Below are 20,522 nucleotides of genomic sequence, written 5' to 3' on the forward strand. Positions count from 1 at the left end.
CACCTGTAATCTACTCTCTTTAGCAAATTGCCCGTATTCAATATGGTGTTATTAGTATTCAATACAGTGTAATTAATTATAGTCATCGTGTTGTGTTTTCTATTTACTTATTCATCCTACATAACTCCCGCTTTGTACCCTTTGACCACTACCTCCCCATTCTCCACTCCCCCACCCTGCACCTATCTGGTAGCCATGCCGCTCTCTACTTCCATGCATTTAACTCTTAGATTTCTTTCTTTCTTTTTTTTAAAAATTTTATTTATTTGAGAGAGAAAGAGAATGAGAGAGAACGTGAGAGAGGAGAGGTCAGAGGGAGAAGCAGACTCCCTGCTGAGCAGGGAGCCCAACATGGGACTTGATCCTGGGACTCCAGGATCATGACCTGAGCTGAAGGCAGTTGCTTAACCATCTGAGCCACCCAGGCTCCCACTAACTCTTATTTTTCACAGAAAAGTGAGATCATGCATTTTTTTCTCTTTCTGTGCCTATATTATTTCCCTTAGCATAATGTCCTCCAGGTTCATCCATGTTGTTGCAAATGGCAGGATTTCCTTCTTATTACCTTTGTGTGTGTGTGCGTGTTTGTGTGCCACAACTTCTTTATCCATTCATCCATTGATGGGCATTTAGATTGTATCCCTATCTTGGTTGTTGTGAATAATGCTGCCATGAACATGAGAGCACAGATATTTCTTCAAGGTACTGACCTCATTTTCCTTGGGCGTACAACCAGGAGGGATCACTGGATTGAGTGGTAGTTCTATTTTTAGTTTTTGAGCAACCTCCATACTGTTTTCCATACTGGTTGTAACAATTAACATTCCTACCAACAGTGTACAAGGATTCCCTTTTCTCCACATCCTTGCCAACACTTGTCTCTGGCTTTTTTTTTTTTCGGTCTCCATGGTCTCCATGGTCTCCATGCTGGACGTGGTGCCCATGCTGGACGTGGTGCCCAGTGTGGGGCCCAAACCTATGACCCTGAGATTAAGACCTGAGCTGAGATCGAGTCTGATGCTCACTCAACCAACTGAGCCACCTAGGTGCCCTTCTCTTGTCTTTTGGATACTAGCCATCCCAGTGGGTGTGAAGTGGTGGTGGTTTTGACTTGCATTTCTCTGATGATGAGTGATGTTCAGTACCTTTTCAGACACCTGTTGGCCATCTATGTCTTCTTTAGAAACTGTCTTTTCATGTCTTTTGCCTTAAATCTTGATTCTTAAAAATCTTAGTGATTTTTAGGGACTTCCAATACCTAGTACAGAGGCTCCAAACTGTTATGAAATATGTTTGCTTTAAAAAATGGCTTTTAATTTTAATAAACTTTTTACTTTGGAATAATAATAGATTTATAGAGAAGTTGCAAAGATAGTACAGAGAGTTCCCACATACCCTGCTCCCAGTTTGCCCTAATATTTTAACATCTTACATAACTATGCCACATTTGTCAAAACTAAGATTAATATTTGCACATTACTATTAATTAAACTTGAGACTTTATTCCAATTTCACCAGTTTCTCCATTCATGTCTCTGTTCCATTCCCGGAATCAGTCCAAGGTGCCATATTGCAGTGAGAGCGTTTGCAGTTATGGAACTACGCCTGACTGAGTAGCTCAGGCAGTGGGTAGGATCATCATGTCCACTGAAGACTAGTAATGCCTTTTCCCGGAGGTTCCGTTGGCATCCCTGACTATGCAGAGGGCCACTGTACACATTAAGGTTCTCCTAGCAGATTTCCCAGTTTTTCACCAACCTCCGATCGCTGTGTATTTGTAATCAACTCAGGGTTGTGTGATTGAAAACATTGCTGGACCCCATGCTGTTTGAGCTACTTTCTAACTATATAACTCTAACAGAAATTATGCCTTTGTCCAGACCTATTTTCCATAAATGCACGTTGAGTGATTTTTATCAACCAAAACACTTGTAGCCACTGGATTTCCTGAGTTTATGGTTGCTGCTCCAATGCCTTATGGCTCCAACATATTAAATATTTCCACTTTCCACACACAAGATTGTCCCTTGGTGAAAGCAACATTAGCCTCTCTGTTGCCTCACCCCTAATTCTCCTTTTTCTTGTTGTAACCAATGAAAGGAAGTACTGCTTAACACAGCAGGTAATAATCTTCTAAAACTCATTATCTCAAGAGGTGGTCCTGGCAAGATACATAAATGCAGCTTAAGAAGAGTCTGGGCAAATTTCTGAATGACAGAATTGGGAGTGGCTGCTGAGGGGGAACTAGGACATGCCTTGGCTTTGACACTGAGGTCAGACAGAACATCTGCGTCCTCCTGGATCCAGCCTCTTAGGGTTGCTCTGGGCAACACCATGCAAACTGGGAACCTGACCCAGTTCCGGAATGCTTAGTCTCCCAGCAAGTCAAAAGCTTTGTGATGAGTTACTCCTCCACAAAGGTCACCAGGCACCCATTACCTTGCTGTTCCGTTCCCAGTTTCACACGATCAGATGTCAGCTTGCGTTTTCAACTGCTTATTATTATCATTATTTCAAGGCTGCTTTCCAGGTTCCAATAGGAGGCTTCTTAAGCATCCTGGCTGCCCTGGGCTCTGCAGTCCCAGTGATGTTTCCGATGTTGGGCAAGAGTCTGCTTGTCCCCGGCCTGATTTTCTGAACTTCTGGAGAGCTGAGGCCAATTGGAGCGCCTCTTTCATTCATGCTTTCGTGGTTATGCTCCCACCTCCTGGCATCACACACCTGCTCCTGTCAGCGGGGAAATTTTGCTGCCTGGTGCGCTTTTCTAGTCACATCTGTTAAAATATCTTCCTTGCACAGGCATAGTGATGTCAACAGAACCAGCATGCCTGTCCCTTTCATTCAAGACAGCCATGTCCCAACAGCGAACAAGGCAACATGCGAGTATGGATTGTGGAAGTATCTTGGATGGTCTGTGGCGAATGCTCTAGAGCCCTCGCATTGTCTCTTAGGACACAGGCTGCCTCTCCTGATTTGTGTTCCTTTCACTGTTCTCAGAAAGACACAGTTCTTGTGAAATTACTGTGAGTTTTCAGGTCCTTAAGTGTTTGTTAGCAGAGAGTGCATTTCATTTCCATTCGTAGCGAGTGACCTGGGGGTGCTCCCTTCCTGATGAACACTGTGGTGTTGCCCTGCTAAGTCTCCGTTTTATCATCGATGATCACTGCGCACTACCAGGCCCCAAATGGCCTCATGAAACTACAGGTGTTCAGTCCTGTGGTTGCTCAACCTGAGGGATGAAAGGAAGAGGATTTTGTGGCTCCCTAGCGTCAGGTGAGCTCCTTACATATTGTTGTGTACAGAAGTAAGCAGTATGTGACTCACTGGGCTTCTACCCTGGTCCGTAATATGGTAGGAGATATTGGTTAAGTAGACCCTGTTGTGCGCTAACTACTAGGTGTTTAAATACAGCCCACTGTATTACTTCAAAACAATTCCGTCAGAGGTCAGGATTATTATACCCATTTTACAGATGTGGGCACTGCACTCTGCTCACTTGTCTCAGGTCACATAATACATGAGTCAGAACCCAGGTTTGGGTTGAGGTCTGTGTGACTCTAGAGCCCATGCTCTTTCTACAAAACCATGCCTGCCTTAGCATAGATCATTGTTAGTAATAATGTCTGTGGTGACAACAAGGAATAAGCCATGTCACACGAGTGAGTAGTTTAATCTCTGTGTCTGTTTAGCATATAGGGAATTGCACTAATTTTTGAATCCTCAGAGCTCCTCACGATGTCTGAGTATCTCCCTTCCTCCTCATTGCGCTAGATTAGCTGTGGCTCTGTTGATGGACATATTCGGATATAGCCCTGCCCTCAGGGAACTTACGGTCTAAACTTTGGGTCCTCTTCTTACCTAGAGCTGTGTTCCTCTTAAATTGCTCGAAACCATAGAAAGGTGAATGCTTAGTAGGTCATTCACCGGCTTACTGAACCACATACGCTTGATTTTTTTTTTTTTCAGATTTATTTATTTATTAGAGAGAGAGAGAAAGAGTATGGGTGCATGAATTGGGGGAGGGGCAGACGGAGAGGGAGAGAGAATCTCAGGCAGACTCCCTGCTGAGTGTGGAGCCTGTCATGGGACTCGATCTCACGACTTTAAGATCGTGACGTGAGCTGAAATCGAGAGTCAGACACTTAACCGACTGAACCACCCACACGCCCCCACACAGGCTTAATTTTAAACAAAATATGGACTATGACCTGGTGACCCCTTCCCCACATACAGCATCCAGTTCTCCTCGCTAATCTGTTTCCCTCCCCGGGCCTCAGTCCTAGCCTGAGGAAGAACAATGTTGGATTGAAGATGCACTTCCAAAACTGGGGTTTATATAGTCTTGGGGTGAATTGACAGATCTCACTTCATATTTTCCCCATCTCTGCACTGTCGGCATGTGGGACCAGATCATTCCTTGTGGTGTGAGCTGGTGTGTGAATTGCAGGATATTAGCAGCTCCCCGGCCTTTACTGTAGGTGCCAGCGGTACCTTCCCCTGTGCAACTTGGCAACCAAATATGTCTCTGCCCATTGCCCAGTTTCTGTCGGGGGCCACCTCCACCCCTGATGGAGAACCACTGATTTGGAAGAATCAGCCTGGTTGCTATCAGGAGAGAGAATATTGCAGTCATTAGAATCACTCGAGATTGCTATTGCTAACGAGCAATGGAACCACAGTTTGGGGTCAGGAGGACTTTGTTGTGCAGAGTGTGGGTGGCGGACCAGCAGCATCGGCATCCTTGACATCACCTGGGAGCTTGTTAGAGATGCAGAGACTCAGGCCCCCCTAGACCTGCTGAGTCAGAAGCTGTACTTTAATAAGATCCCCAGAAATAAGATTCCTGGGCATATTAGCATTTGCAAAGCCCTGGAAGAGGAGAAAATTCATTCTGTCAGCCTTAGACTTTCCTGCTCATCTCTGTAGGGTCCTTCTTCCTCATTTTGTTCTCTCGCCCCAGGATAAGGGGAGACTGCTTTTTGGCTGAGGACTTCTATCGGTAGATGGAACTGCTTAGAAATGCTGGATTTGAGGCTCTGCTTTTGAGGAATTGAAAGCTTTTTTTCTCAGATGGGCTTTACAACCTTTCTATCTTTCAAGATGGTGGCTTAACTGGATCTCCATCTGCTGATAGCAAATAGATGGTTGTAAGAAGGCATCGATATGTCTTCCAATCCCCATCGCTGCCCCCAACCCCCAGCTTACTGTTGTGTCCCATATTTGGTTTCAGTTAAGGATGGATTCAGTTTTCTTCATTAACTTTTTAGGCGTGTATTATATTGCCATTCCATTTATCGAGCACCTACTATGTGCCAAGGGTTCTGCAAAGTCCTTTATGTGTATTATTGTCCCATTTACTCACTGCAGCTCTGTGAGTTGGGTGCTATCATTAGTCTCATGGTACAGGTGAGGATATTGAGGCCTAAGGAGATGAAGCCTCTTGGCAAAGGTCTCGGAGCCAGTACTTGGCAGTGGCAGAAGTCAAATTCAGGTCTCTCCAAATCCAACTTCTCTTTGCTTTTATTTAGTTGAAAAGTTAGTACAGTCCATGGTAAAAAAAAAAAAAAGTCAAATGACACAGAAGGTTAAATAGTGAAAATTGTCTCTTTCTCACCCTATGCCCAGGGCTTCTCCCTAAAGCGATCCACCATTGTCAGTTATATAACTTTCCAGAATATTCTATGCCAATATAGACACCAGTAAGGCCTGTACTCTTCACAACATAGTTATATTGCCTCCCAAGAAATCAGGAGTTTTTATGGTCAGCTGATTTTCCTGAGTTATTGATATAAATGAAGAAATCTTTGTATGCCCTACCATATTTATCCTTTGAATAGGCCACTCTGACATTGATTTCTAGTGAGCAGTGTTCTCTTCTTTGCAAACGAAAACCCCTTATGGTTTTAACTTGAGTTATTTCATTCATTTATTTCAGCGTTCTGCTTTTAGTAGAATAGCATTATCTCAATGGCTTGTGAAGCGTGTGTGTGTGTGTGTGTGTGTGTGTGTGTGTGTTGGCTTGTTTGGACCTTTTTCAGGTCTGCTTGTTTTGGGTTTCTCTCATTCAAGCAGGTGTCTGTCCATGCTTTGTTTTCTATGCTGGTTCCTGGAGGTTGGTAGATGTGCTTCTCTGTTCACCTTTGTTGGCCCTGATATGTATCTCTCTGTTGGATAACCACCTAGTGACTTCAGGGGCAGGAGGAAGTGAGGAAGAGGAGCTGGGCTGTGGGGGGGATCAGCATGAGAGAGAGGAAGGTAGAAGGGGGGGGGATGCTGTAGTAGTGATGGCAGGAATTCAACTTACTAGCCCAGGAGCATGTGGGCACCCCTCTGCTCCAACATAAACAAGGAATAATGAAGACATGTAGTCAGTAGTTCTCACAGGCTTACAGGGCTATACAGGCGAGTATATATATGTATCTCTGGGGGATTGTTCTGTTTTTAGAAAGTAAGTTATTGATAGGAGAAAATGGCCTGTGAAGAGCTAAATGCTTATAAATTAGGATTATGGGATTTCCCTGCTCTAGTCTGCATTTAGCAGCTACATCCAGAGATGTTAAAAATATGCAGTATTTCATTTTATTCCAAGATAAATCGAGATGGCTTATTTTAGAGATAATTGCAATATCAAAAGGATAAAAATAAATAAGTGTAGGAATCTGGTTGAAGGGGGTATCCCAGTAAAGAAATATAAGTCAGGGTTAAAGGTAAAAACAAAGAAGTGCTGGTCAAGTTGCTGGACAAGGACAGATTTGGGACTCTTAGCCTCCTAGTGGCCAAAGCAAAAAGGAAAATATGAACAGTGACAGATGACCCTTGATCAACATGGGGGTTAGGGGCACTGACCCCTGCATAGTCAAAAATCTGCGCATTAACTTTTGACTCCCCCAAAGCTTCTAACAGCCTACCAGGAGCCTTACTGATGATGTAAACAGTTGAGTAACATATGTTGCATGCTACATGTATTATATACTGTATTCTTACGATAAAGTAAAATAGAGAAAAGAAAATGTTACTAAGAACATCCTTAGGAAGGGAAAGTACATTTGCAGTACTGCTCTGAATTACTGAAAAAAATCATGTGTAAGTAGACCCCTACAGTTCAAACCCATGTTGTTCAAGGGTCAACTGTAAGAGAGCCTCAGTCCCATGAGAAAAAAAAATCCGGAATGGTTTGATCAGAAAAGACTTGATTTTCTGGATACCAAGCCCTGAGGAATTTCATCACTGGGTTCCCCATAAATGAGACCTCCTTGTGACATTGTGGACCTCATTCCTCCCATATGTATTCTGGGGATTTCCGTATGACTGCTGCTACTGCTGCTGCTGCTGCTGCTACTTCTGCTTCTTCTTTTTTTTTTTTTTTTAAAGATTTATTTATTTATTTTAGAGAGAGCGTTGCGGGGGAGGGGCAAAGGGAGAGGGAGAGAATCTCAAGAAAACTCCCCTCTGAGCATGGAGCCTGACATGGGGCTCGATCCCACAACTCTGAGATCATGACCTGGGGTAATCAGTACTGGTTGTACTGATTCCGTACTGGTCAGTGGTCGGATGCTCAACTGACTGAGCCACCCTTTTGCACTTCCCCTATGACTGCTTCCTATAGTGCCTCTTAGCGTAAGCCGACAGTGCAATGCTAAATTTTAGTTTAGTAAAATCAGTTCTATATGAGATAAATTAATACCTTTCCTGGGGGAAGGTGGGGAATAGGTTTTTCTGGAAAGCCCATAAATTGGAGTCCTTGACCCTTAGATTCCCACTTTTCCCAAAACCTTTTATAACCAAGCAAACACAGGAAATGATTTGGCTAAAGATTCAGAATTATATTAAACATCTGGAACTATATTCAGGACCCAGCTTTCCAGTCAATTCTATGAAGTGTGGCGATTGCATTTACGCTCATCTTCTGAGTGTGAAGCTTGGATAGGACTAAGAAGGTGGCTGGCAGGAGTTGAAAGAGATTAAGAAGCCAAAGGACAAAGAGCAGGATGTCCAGGTGGTTCACAACCAAGGGTCTGGAAACAATTTCCAGCGTCTCACTTCAGAGAAAATAAATGTGACCAACTCTGTTGCTCCCTGGTGATAGAAAGAAAAAAGATTCATTGTACAGCATTGGCAGTTGGGGGTGTAAGGCCCACTCTTCCTGTCCTTCAGACTTCTGACAAACAAAGGATACGCACAAGGAACTGATAGCCAGATGTGGATGAAAATATCTGCTTTATTCCCGGTGAGGCAAGTACTCAGTAACCCTTGATGCGGGGCTCCAGGACATTTACCCACCCTCCCAGAAAAGAACGGAGGGTCTTCCCTCATGGGCAGAGCTGCTTTGTCACAGTGGGACAGAGGAAGGAAAAAAAAGAAGGACGAAAGCTGTCAGTTAGCTGAGTGCCTGCCAAGTCTAGACATAGGTGGTGAAACAGGAAGTGTTAAGCTTGGTTCTTTGCTTTCCAGGCACAGTAACCCTGCCTTCTAATAAAACCTAGCCCGGTGATGGCCAGCTCTGATGAGTCACATTAACTCCTTCTTCTTGGGGAAGGAGTGAGCAGATGGGTGAGGCTTGGTGTGTTCGGTCAGCGCTTTCACATCATGGGGCAAAGGAGCCTGCCTGGAGCCTCCGCAGACCAGGGAAGGAGTGGGGACAAAATTTTCACACTTCCCAATGGTTGGAAAGAGCTTTATTGAGGAATAATAGATGTATAGTGAGCACATGTATTTTAAGTGTACAGTTTAAGTGTTGATACATGTATACACCCGTGAAGCCATCATGACACTTAAGAGCATGGACATGTCCGTCATCCCCAGAAGTTTCTTCATGCCCCTTTGAAGCCCTTTCTCGACACCCTTCCCCATTCCTTCCTTTGTCCCCAGGCAATGACTGATCGGCCTTTTGTCTGTAGTTTAGCTTGTATTTTCTAAATTTTATATAAATTAAGTCATGCAAGGGGTACTTACTTCGCCCAGCTCTCATTCAGCGTAATCAATCGGATTCTTTCCATGTCGTGGCATGTGTGCTAGTCTGTTCCTTTTTATTGCTAAGTAGTAGTTCATTGTGTGGCTATACCACAGTTTGTCCAGTCCTCTGCTGATAGACGTCTTGGTTGTTTCCAGTTTTTGGTTATTTGAAATAAAGCTTCTATGAACATTTGTGTACGAGTCTACAGACATATGCATTCCTTTCTCTTGGGTAAGTACCTTGGAGTGGAATGGCTGGATGGTATGATAGGGGTATGCTTCCCTTTTTGAGAGATTGCCAGACTTTTTCAGAGTGGTTGTACCATTTTATATTTTCACCAACAATGAATGAGCGATCCAGTTCCTCCACATCTTGCCAATTCCCCTAGTAGTTGGATTCAAAGTCACTCAAAGCTTGGATATAGTCAGCAATGGAGTTAAGGTTAAATTTTTTAAATTAAAAATATATGTGTATACACACACACAAACATATATATGCACATATCTACATGTATATTGTTTTTTTCTGTGCCATTGGCTTGATGGGGAAGTGCGGTCATTGGCTTACAGAATACCCCCATGTTTGTCTCTTCACTTCCTCAGTAGGGGATGATGGTGGTGCTTGTTCTTCTGGCCCTTGTAAACTGGAAGGTAGTTCCAAAATCTAAAAATAGATTCTGATTTGACTTTTCTGGCAAGAACATCTAGTATAGAGGGGTTTCTCGTTGTCTGAGATGGGACAGTATGAACCCAAAAAGACTGCAGGAGCTTGAAAAACAACAAATATCCAACAACTTATGAGTTCTTAATGATAACTCAAAAAGAAATCTCACTGGTCATTTCTGCCAGTTCTAAGGGCCCCCAGTCATTACTCTGAATGTTGCTAAATATAGGGAAAGAAAAAGCTTTTGTTTTGCCTTCCTATTTGAACTGTATTTCAGGGTAGCCAAATTGTCGATGTGCTAATAAATGTAGAAGGAATGGTGAAATGAGAAAACCACCATTTTGCAGCCCTTCATGAAGTAATGGCCCTTGACAATGCTCATCAATGGTTGTAAACCTTTAAGTGAAAGACAGGGGAACTTTATGGTGGAAGGATCAGTCTGATGTCATTGGAACCCATGGATCATTCTGAACATCACAGGACGGGAGACAAGCAGACATGTCATGCATTAAGGAGACAACACACCCAGAATACTGGGAAGTATTCTTGCCAAAAGACTGGAACGTGAATGTAAGGAACGCCCTTGCCGAACTGCTGGTTAGTTAATAGGAAACATGGGGGACAGAGAAACATGTTAAATGATGTCACGAGAATACACTCACCCAAGTCCATAATGTGGGAAGTTCTACAGACATGTGATCCAGTTTCTTAGGCCAATAAATGACTTTTTTTTTTAAATCTTTTTTTTTTTTTTTTAAAGATTTTATTTTGACACAGAGAGAGAGACTGTGAGAGAGGGAATACAAGCAGGGGGAGCGCGAGAGGGAGAAGCAGGCTTCCCGCGGAGCAGGGAGCCTGATGTGGGGCTGGATCCCAGGACCCTGAGATCATGACTGGAGCTGAAGGCAGAGGCTTAACCCACTGAGCCACCCAGTTGCCCCCCCAATAAAAGAAATCATTGTCACAGATTAAGAGACACACCAACCAAATCAGCTTGTAAACCTTGGTTGGATCCTGATTGAGATGAAATCAAATGTAAAGAGACATTTTTGGGACCACTGGAGAAATCAAACACAAATACGGCGTTAGATAATGTTCGGAGTTATTACTAATTTTGTTGGATGTGATGAAGGTATGGTAACAGTGTTTTGGAAGATCTTATCTGTTAGAGCATCGATTCTCAACTGGGAGTGATTTTGCCTCCCCATGGGACATTTAGCAATGTCTGGAGACATTTTTGGTTGTCATGACTTGAGGTATTATTGGCGTCTGGTGGGGAGAGGTCAATGATACTGCTGAATGACCTACAAGACCCATGACAGCCCCCTACAGCAAAGCACTCTCCCCTCCTACATGTCCCTGGTGCCACAGCTGAGAAATGCTGCTTACAGTTATCTCCTGCAGTAGTTATGGGTGAAACGATACGAGCGCTGGGGTTTGCTTTTAATAATCAACAAACACGTGAACAAGACAGGGATGGAGTGGAATGGGATGGGAGTCGCTTTTTGTTGAAGCTGGTGAAGGGGCGTGTGGGAGTTCATTTTACTACCTCAGTACTTTTGTGCGTGTGGAGATTTTTATAATATTTAAAAATACATTTGAAAATGTTGGAGAAAAGGATGCTACAACGTTCCTGAGGGCAGCAAAGAACGAGTGTAATGTGATGTGTTCTTGGGTGGAGGTAATTCAAGGGGGAAGGCGCTAGAGCAATCCCGTCCTAGGGAATGCACGCTGAGGAACTAGCTTCTTCACTGTCGTTTAAGTATGTTCTGGGGGCCTCCACCTGGGCCCCACACTGGCTAGATCCAGACCTAACCTGGCCGTCATGACTAGTTGTGGTTTGAAAGGATTCTCTCTTTGGAGTGTTTCCAGCTCATGTAGGTGTTTTGCAGCTATGCTGAGGACCCAGACCCGGAGGGAGGGGGGCAGACAAAGTAAAGCTACAGTATTAGAAGTCTGGTTCAAGTACGAGGCAGAATTGAGAAGAAAGCTCATCTCAAAGTATAAATCCATGCAAAAATGTCAGTCATTTGCCGAAGACTTGATGCCAAGCCGCCTGGTAGGAGGAACATGGCTTTTGAGAATGGCGAGATTCAGACAGAGCACACAACTCCACTGAGATCTCGAATCTGCCACCAGAGAGGGAAGGTACCTGCTTTTATCCATTGGCAGCCAGACCCTAGCGTCCTTGAGATTGATTGATTAAAGCGTACTTGAGTGACGCTAACTTCCTTATTCCTCTCCTTTGAAGACACCATTGTAAAAATTGATCACAGGCCAAATCAGCATTACCTTAAAGTCTCTTTATGACTCTTTTGGGAAGCAAAGGCATGGGAGAATATTTTATTTACTTAAGTCTATCAGAAACTGGATCTACGGCGCCTGGGTGGGTCAGTGGGTTAAAGCCTCTGCCTTCGGCTCAGGTCGTGATCCCAGGGTCCTGGGATCGAGACCCGCATCGGGCTCTCTGCTCAGCAGAGAGCCTGCTTCCTCCTCTCTCTCTCTGCCTGCCTCTCTGCCTACTTGTGATCTCTGTCAAATAAATAAATAAAATCTTAAAAAAAAAACTGGGTCTAGTTTGTCTTCTTTTTGTATTTCTTATACAACATGTTGTTTGGAGGAGCTATACCTGATCACTTCCTACCCAGAGGGAGAAAGTAAGGAACTTGCCTGAGGCTCTTGGGAATAGAATCTGTTCCGATGGCCTGGATTATTTACGTATATTTAGTAACTAGCTGTATTTGCCTATCCCCTAACTTATTCTATTGGTTCATTCCCACGATCTCTCTGATCCTGGATCTTTTGCTCTTCCTACAATTGCAACCTCTTTCTCTCGGAGCTGTTCCCATCCTGAGAGCTGGTCACTTATCTTCCTAAAAACTCTGCTCTTGTGTCAGTTGTCACAATTTGCCCCTTCTTTCTGTAGCCTGCCTCCTGTTGATCCACATCCTCTCTGTTTCCATTATCGCTTCCTTACTGTAGAATTTGTCGCGTTGACTATCGTAGACCTGTCCTTTAGAGGTCTCTAGCATTGACTTCTTCCAACCATCACTCCTGCAGCGGTGGTATCGGTCTCCAGCACTGACACCAACCCAGGGCTCTAAAACTCTGTCTAATAATTCCTTCCAACAATTCAATCCAGGGATCCCCCCACTTCAAGGGCCAGCCAGGATTTCTCTTTCGCTTCCTTCCCAGCCTCATTACCCACGGCTCTCTTGGGCCGTTGCTCTGTGGCTTTCCTAAAGTGGTACTCTTCCCCACTCCAGCCGGCCAAGATACCTTTTATCCAACTCTTGACATTCAATCACCTCTGTGACACTTTCCCGCAGGAACACACAAAACTCACCGTGTCCTCTTCGGCAGGACTTACTGGCACCCCATTGATGTGTCTCTGCTTTTCACATCCACACCTTGACCTCTAGATGATGTAAATAGCCTCCTCTTCACCTACTTTGCAGTCCTACCTTTGTACCACGGATAAGTGCGATCACATTGGTTGCTTCAGAGTTTAAGGAACTGGAGGACGCTACTTTTCTGGCTGTCTTTTTGGTTTGAACATGACACTGGATTAAGTAAATTTTTTTTTTTTTTTTAAGGTACAGGACATCATGGTAGACAGAATGAAGCCGAAAATGTTTTTGATTTAATATCGGATGCCCACTGTGTTCCAGGCACAGTCCCGATTCATTATATCATTACACAATATTTATTTATGTGCCTTTGTCCTTTATGACACTGTGTTGGCTTTTATTCATCTTGCGTTTCTGCCACACGCGACTCAGCACCGGTGTCTGTAACTCACAGTGATGATTAAAAATCATAGGGGTTTTATGAGCTATATCTAGGCTCAGCTTTTTGTTGTCGTACTTGTGTTTTAATGTGCCAATTCCTCATGACTAAATCGGGTACTCTAGGTCTCCTAAAGTGGCACATTGCACGAAATAGCCCATTAGGTTTAAGAAATTATCACACATCCAAGGTTCTTGTTATTCATTCATTCCTTTAACAGAACAGATACTAAACATTGACTAAGGACAGTCAGGCGTTAGGGGTGTAATGGTGAACACGGCATCATCTTCCCCCTCACGGACTTCGTGTTCCAGTGGGGAAGGCGGGCGATAAACACTATACCAAAATTAGAAAATCTTTTATGTTTGTAATATTAACATTTGTGTGGTATGCTGAAAAATTAAGAGTGGGATGGGGTAAATGGAACATGTCAGTGGAACATGTCAGAGATAAGTAGGGCCAAGACGACAAATCCAGTTGGTTCTCCTTTCCTTGTTTTTTTGCCATTGTTGTTTTGTTTTGTTTTTTTAATTTGAAGGCAGTGTGTTTTTCCCCCAAAAAGCTTCTAATGAATGTCAGAATTAAAGAAAAGAGAGAATTTATAGGAGAGAGATTAACTAAAGCTCCTAAAATAGCTCTTTGTTTCCGAAAACCTTGTTCTGCCATCTATCTTATAATTGGGGATATTGGGGGGGAGGGGCAGGAAACACTCCAGAACTTGTTTGCATAGCCCTTGACACTATGGGGAATGTGCCCTAGTGTGACCTCAAGCACAGGCTGATTTATTTTTAAAAATACATAGGAAAAGATTTTCTTGTTTTTCTTTTTTCTTTTTTTTTTATTTTCTTGTTTTTCTTAATGGTTTTTGCCAATGAACAGTAGATCTTAATATATGACTTCTGATTTGTCATTATTGAACGTGGTGGGTATAGGGGATGAGATGATTTCATAATACTGTATCAGAAAATATTAATATAGGCACTCATTAACATACTTTTCAGACAGAACAATCACTTTTAAAGCCTCTTCATTTAACTCAAACATCGAGCAATTTCTTCATGGCCTTTATTATGCTAGGTGCTCTCTTTTCAAGAGTCATTTTCTACACATCTGTTCAGCAAATATTTATTGTGTGCTTGGCACTGTGCTATGTTCCCAAGTATATCGTGTATCTCCATCAACATAGACTGAAATCCAACGACCTACTAATACCTTTTGTAAAGAAGAAAAATTACGTTTTTTAAAAGATTTTATTTATTTGAGAGAGAAAGAGAGATTGAGCAGGAGGGAGATGAAAAGAGAATTTGAAGCAGACTCCACGCTGAATACAGAGCCCGATGTGGAGCTCGATCCACAGTTGTGAGATCATGACCTGAGCCAAAACCAAGAGTCGGATCCTCAGCTGACTGGGCCATCCAAGCTGTCCCAGAAAAATTACATTTTGTGAGGGTCAGAAAAGGAACATTTTCCATAAGTTATAAGAAGGAGGAGAATTAGCCCCCAAAGATAGATGTGGTCACATACTTCATAGTCTTGATTTGACCAAGTTTCACATAATCCTTTCAAAATATGGCATCCAGATCTTAAGCTAGTTTACTCTCTCTTTCTGGTGCACCTGTTAAGATATGTATTGAACCTTCTCATTCTGTTTCCCGACCTCTCATGTCTTGTCTCTTTGTCTCTATGCTGCATTCCATGTGAGCACTTCTCCAACTGCTCATCTCATTGTAATGCAGGTTCTGATTCAGTGGATGTGGGACAGAGCCAGATTTCTGTATTTCTTTCTTTCTTTTTTTTTGAATTGTATTTATTTGAGAGCGAGCACAGGTGGGGAGAGGGGCAGAGAGAGAGGGAGAAGCAGACTTTCCACTGAGCAGGGAGCCCAAAGCCAGGCTGGAGCCCAAAGCCAGGCTTGATCTCAGGACCCTGGGATCACGACCTGAGCTGGAGGCAGATGCTTAACCCACTGAGCCATTCAGGTGCCCCAGAGATTCAGTATTTCTAACCAACTCCCAGGTGATGCTGATGCTGCCAGTCTACAGATCACACTTTGAGAAGTATGGTTCTATGTGATTTCTTCAGATCTAACTGCTGCTTCACTAATTTTCTCTTTGGCTGTGTCTAATATTCTATTTAATGTACCCAGTGAGTTTTAAACTTCAAATTCAATAACAATACTTTTCATTTTTAAAGTTCTGTTTGGTTCCTTTCAAATGTGTGTGGTCCTTTTCCCAGAGTATTCTATTCTTTTATTAGAGTTTCTACTCATTTACCTTGATACTAAATTAAATTATTTTATGGCCCATTTTAGATTGTTCTTTTATCTGCAGATTTTTGTTTTTGTTTTTAAAGATTTTATTTATTTATTTGACACAGAGAGAGATCACAAGTAGGCAGAGAGGCAGGCAGAGAGAGAGGCAGGGAAGCAGGCTCCCTCCTGAGCAGAGAGCCTGATGCGGGGCTCGATCCTAGGACCCTGAGGTCATGACCTGAGCTGAAGGCAGAGGCGCTTAACCCACTGAGCCAATGAGGTGCCCCTTATCTGCAGTTTTTGGAAGGCTCATTTTCCCATTTCTTTTATGTGATGATGGTCCTCCGTGTAGTTTGGGTGGTTTCTTTTTCCTTGTTATATATAGTTGCTGGTTTTTACTTTTTTTTTTGGTGAACTGATTTCTGGTAGGGAGTGTGTGTGTGTGTGTGTGTGTGTGTGTGTGTGTTGCTTTGTCTGTCCTGTGTGTCCTGGATTGTGAAAATGCTTCCATAAGATGTTCTCCTTTTGTGTCTGCCAGGGCCCTAAGGGCTCAGTGATCCTGGGCCAGTATTGATGTTAATTTCTTGTTTTGTAGTTCCTACCCTATACAGGATACTATAAATACAGACATGCTAGCTGGGATTATAGTCTTAATCGCTGGTCTTTTTCTTTCCCCCTAAAGGGTCCTGGCCAAATGTGAGCATCCTTGTCATTTTCTGGTGGTAGAGAGTTTCCAGTTTGCCCATTTCTTTTTGGCTTGAGGCTATGACTCTTTTCCTGCCCAAATATGGCCCTTATAAGTCCTTTTTTTTTTTTTTTTTGGTAAAGATTGATTTATTTCAGAGAGAAAGAGAGAGATTGTGAGCAGGGAGACGGGCTGAAGAAGATACTTTTAAGCAGACTTCTGACTGAGTGTGGAGCCCAATGCCGGGCTCAATCTCATAACCCTGAAATCAGGACCTGAGCCGATTGAATCAGACGCTTAACTGACTGAGCCACCCAGGTGTTCCCATAAGCGCTTCTTTTCAGACTTTCCTGTTGTACTCAACTGACACTTATCTAGAGGTTTACATCCCTGGCTTTTGTTCCATCCTGTGACTATCTCACCTGATACCTGCTGGTGTATTTCATGTTGATTTCTCCTTCCTTCTATTGAAGATTGTCTGGCCTTTTTTCTAATCTTGACCATATGGGCTAGCTTTCAGTGTGATGGAGTTTTCAAGAGAAATCTTATTTTATAGTACAGAATTTCTAAATCATAATTCTTTCACAGAGAGTGGTTCCTACCCCTATATTAATCATACTCCTCACTCAGAAATGGGATTCTATTTTAGTCTTCCAAAGATAAATTAGTATATAGTGGAAAGAGAATTAAACTTCTGCTAGAAAGAAGATGATATGATAAATACAAACATCCACAGGAGTGTGTGCATGCTTTGAGCAGGAAAGAAGAATATTCAACAGATTGGGCTGTATCTCACTAGTCTTCACTAACTGCAGGATCAGTCAGAAACATGGATCTCATGTGAGGAATAACAATAATAGGTGATTTTTACACAGTGTTTACTGTGTACTAAGGAATATGCTAAGCCCTTTGTATAGATTTTTTTTTAAACCTCCCAACAGCCCTTTGAGGAAGTTATCTCTATGTTGAAAATGAGGCTCAGAGAGGTTAAGTGACTTTCCTGAAGTCACAGAGCTGATGGTAAGTGGTAGAGTTGGGATTTGAACCCACTCAGATTCCAAAGTAATGTGCTGTCAGTCATAATGCTTCCATATTTGTATCATCTGTGAATTTCCATACATTTCCTCAGTCTTTATCTGAGTTTTTTGAGATGGAAATCTTCTCTTTCTGATTCTTATAAAATATAATTTCCATTAATTTTTTTTTCCTTGAAGAAAGTATTGGATAATTGAAATCAGATTGGATTTGAAGCTATGTTGATGGAAGTACACATGGGATGTGGGCTGAAGCATTCAATGTAATTTTTCTTTCCATCAGCTAATTTTTAAAGTATTAAGCAAGTAGATTCTGATACTACCAGGGAAGATTTAAATTCTCTTGAGAGCTTGGAGGTGTTAAATGATTTTCTGGTAGTGCATTTTACGTTTTCAGTCTCTCACCTCATCTCCATGTACCTGAAGCTCTGTGAATGCTCCTTTGCACCTCCCAGGAGCAGCCAGACCTCCTCCTTGTGCCTTCCTTCCCCCCTGCCCCCACACCACCCCTTCACCTCTCCATTCACTCCCCAGTGTGGCCACTTGGATGTGGTTGTCACCGGGGTACTTTGCAAACAGCCAGATTCTTTTGAGTCTGTAAGCAGAGACCAGACTGCTGCTCCTATCTGGTGCACAGCTTGGTTCAGAAAACAAAGAGTTAAAAAGGAAGCCTGGACTGTGACCGGCTGCGACAACGGTCCTAGGGGGCGCTGTAGCGAGCTCCGGCAGTGACTCATGCTGCTCTGTCACTTGGCTCAGCAGTGGCCCCTGCCACGCAGGCGGCCAGGTGGGGTTACAGCCAGAACACGCACAGAGTGGGGAGCATGAAGCCTGCACTGCGGGGGCTGTGATGCCCGGCTTGCCAACTCCACTGGCCGGCTCGCCACAGACGGACGCCTCAGCCTGCAGCCATGGCAACGCTTCTGGCCCACTACGCCCCCCGGAGCCCACCACAATGGGCAGCCTCCTGGTGACTGATGGCCGAGTGTCCTCCTCCCTGACCGAGAGAGTGTAGTAGGTCTGCAGAAAGTGGAGAAGATGTAAGATGCTCCTAGCCCGGAGTCATGCCTTAATGAGGTAGGACGCAGACGGCCATCGGTGCATTTACACCATCAGTGCGCTGGGATGCTGTAAATCATCGGGAAGAACTTTATTTGGCTGGTGTTTCATTATGCTGATTAAACTGCGGTGGATTTGGACAGCATGATTGAGGTGGGGAGGAGGGATAATGAACTAAAAAAAAAAAAAAAAGTGGTTGGTAAGAGCTCTGAGCACACTCCTCGGTCTATGAATGAGCCAGACTGCAGTGCTATCCTAACATGAGTTACATACCTCCCAGGTCCTCTTTCCTGCTCCTTCCTCTCATCCCAGTTAATCCATGAAATGCAGACATGCCATCTTATTTCAGTGACTAACATTAAATATTAATGATTTGGAGCTGTCCAGAGGAGGAAACACATAGGTGTGCGTTGGTTGGCACTCCGGCACCAGCCAGCCTGATGCTCTGTCGAAGTGTTCTGGAAATATCAGGAAGGAGCAGCTGGCTCCCACGAGTTCCCCAAAGTGCTTTCGTTCCATCAAGTGACCTGTTTGAGTTTCTCCTTCAGTTTACCCCAACGGGGAAGGCAGCCTGTCTGCCAGTTGGTGGCCATGTTGGCAGAGAAGGGGTTAATCTCTTGTTGCTGTAAGAGCCGAGGCTGGGTCTGCCTGTGTGAGCTAGATTGAAAGCAGGCGCTGCAGTGCCATCGCGAAGGCTGAAGGAGTAGGACGATTTTCTCCGCAACAGTGTTGAATCCGTCTGAAATTTTCTCTCCCTCTCTTCTTGTTTTTCTCCAACCAGCTCCTCCCCCCTTCGTTCCCACCCTCAAGTCTGATGATGACACCTCCAATTTTGATGAACCAGAGAAGAATTCGTGGGTTTCATCCTCTCCGTGCCAGCTGAACCTCTCAGGTTTCTCGGGCGAAGAACTGCCGTTTGTGGGGTTTTCGTATAGCAAGGCACTGGGGATTCTTGGTAGATCTGAGTAAGTGAAGATTTGACTTTCTAAGGACCTGTATTGATGTGAGGCATAGAGAGCCCAAAGGTGGTGGTGGTGGTGGTGGTGGGTGGGTGGTGGTGGTGGGGAGTGCAGTGAAGGGAAGCTGTTAATCAACCTGCATTTGGGAAGCAATTTACCTGTTTAGGCTTTGGTGGGGTAGATGGTTCATATTCTCATTTTGCTGTGTTTGAGGTTCCTCTTCCTGTCCCCAGCATCATAATCGTCCATTGGGTACTTTGGGTTAGTTTTTCAGTGTTTGGTGTTCTTTCGAGGGGAGGAAAGAGTGGGGGATATCTGGCAGTGCAGATCCTTGGTGGAAGGAGAAACGTGCAGGGTTCAAAGGAGCCGTCCGTCTATTTATCCCTCTGTTTCCATCTCGCAGGTGGGTGGGTGGAGGTTGCTGTCTTGGCTGTATTGAACAAGATCTCATAAGCTAAAGGTTTCCTGACGGGCTTCGCCGAGCTGCAAGTGGCTCTGTCAGCGCTCTAACAGATAGATGGTGCTCGGCTCCGCTTGAAGTCTGCTGTGAGATCGGGGATCTGGCAGCTGAGCTTCTCTGAGCTGGCGGAGCGCTGGCGGCCAGAGAGAGCCCCGTTACCGAGAGCCACTGAGAGGGAGTGCGATGTAGCCGAGCCATTGATTCCCAGAAACTGGGCTTCACAGGGAAAACAAACAAACCAACCAGGAGCCTAGAAAATGGAAGTAGAAACATCACTGTAAACCTCTCAACATGACAGGTCTTTTCTCCATTCTTGAAAAAGCTCATGAAAAACGCATTCACACCGCACCCGGGACTGGAGGGTCCTGGCTTCCAGCCTCTGGGCATTTCTATAAAATGCAGTAGCTTCTGTGGATATAGGAGCTCCGTGTCTTGCTTCGTTTTGTGATCCCGTGACATTCGGCGTTCAGAGGCATGAGTTCCCCGGGAAGGTCTTGGACCAGCTGTGTTTTTCCCCCCGATGCCCTGGCTTTCTCACTTGGAGGCTCTGGGGGTAGCGTTAGGTAATTAGTTGCTGCCCACTTAGGAGACAAGCAGAATTTGATTTTCTCCTTGGCAGCATCCATTCCCGATTTGTTGTGCCTGTAGTTCAGAGATCGATTTGAAGGC

General features: G+C 44.0%; 1 protein-coding gene across 1 annotated transcript in view; it reads left to right on the forward strand.

Annotated features, from left to right (window-relative positions):
• CIT (citron rho-interacting serine/threonine kinase) overlaps positions 1-20,522 on the forward strand; it is a 162,018-nt gene that overhangs the window by 44,120 nt on the left and 97,376 nt on the right. Inside the window, exon 10 of the mRNA XM_080820904.1 lies at positions 19,216-19,399. Within this exon, the coding sequence (XP_080677030.1) occupies positions 19,216-19,399 (184 nt within the window). The remainder of the gene's footprint in view (positions 1-19,215; positions 19,400-20,522) is intronic.

Source organism: Martes martes (assembly GCF_963455335.1).
Source record: "Martes martes genome assembly, chromosome: 13".
In the NCBI taxonomy this organism is placed as follows: domain Eukaryota; kingdom Metazoa; phylum Chordata; class Mammalia; order Carnivora; family Mustelidae; genus Martes; species Martes martes.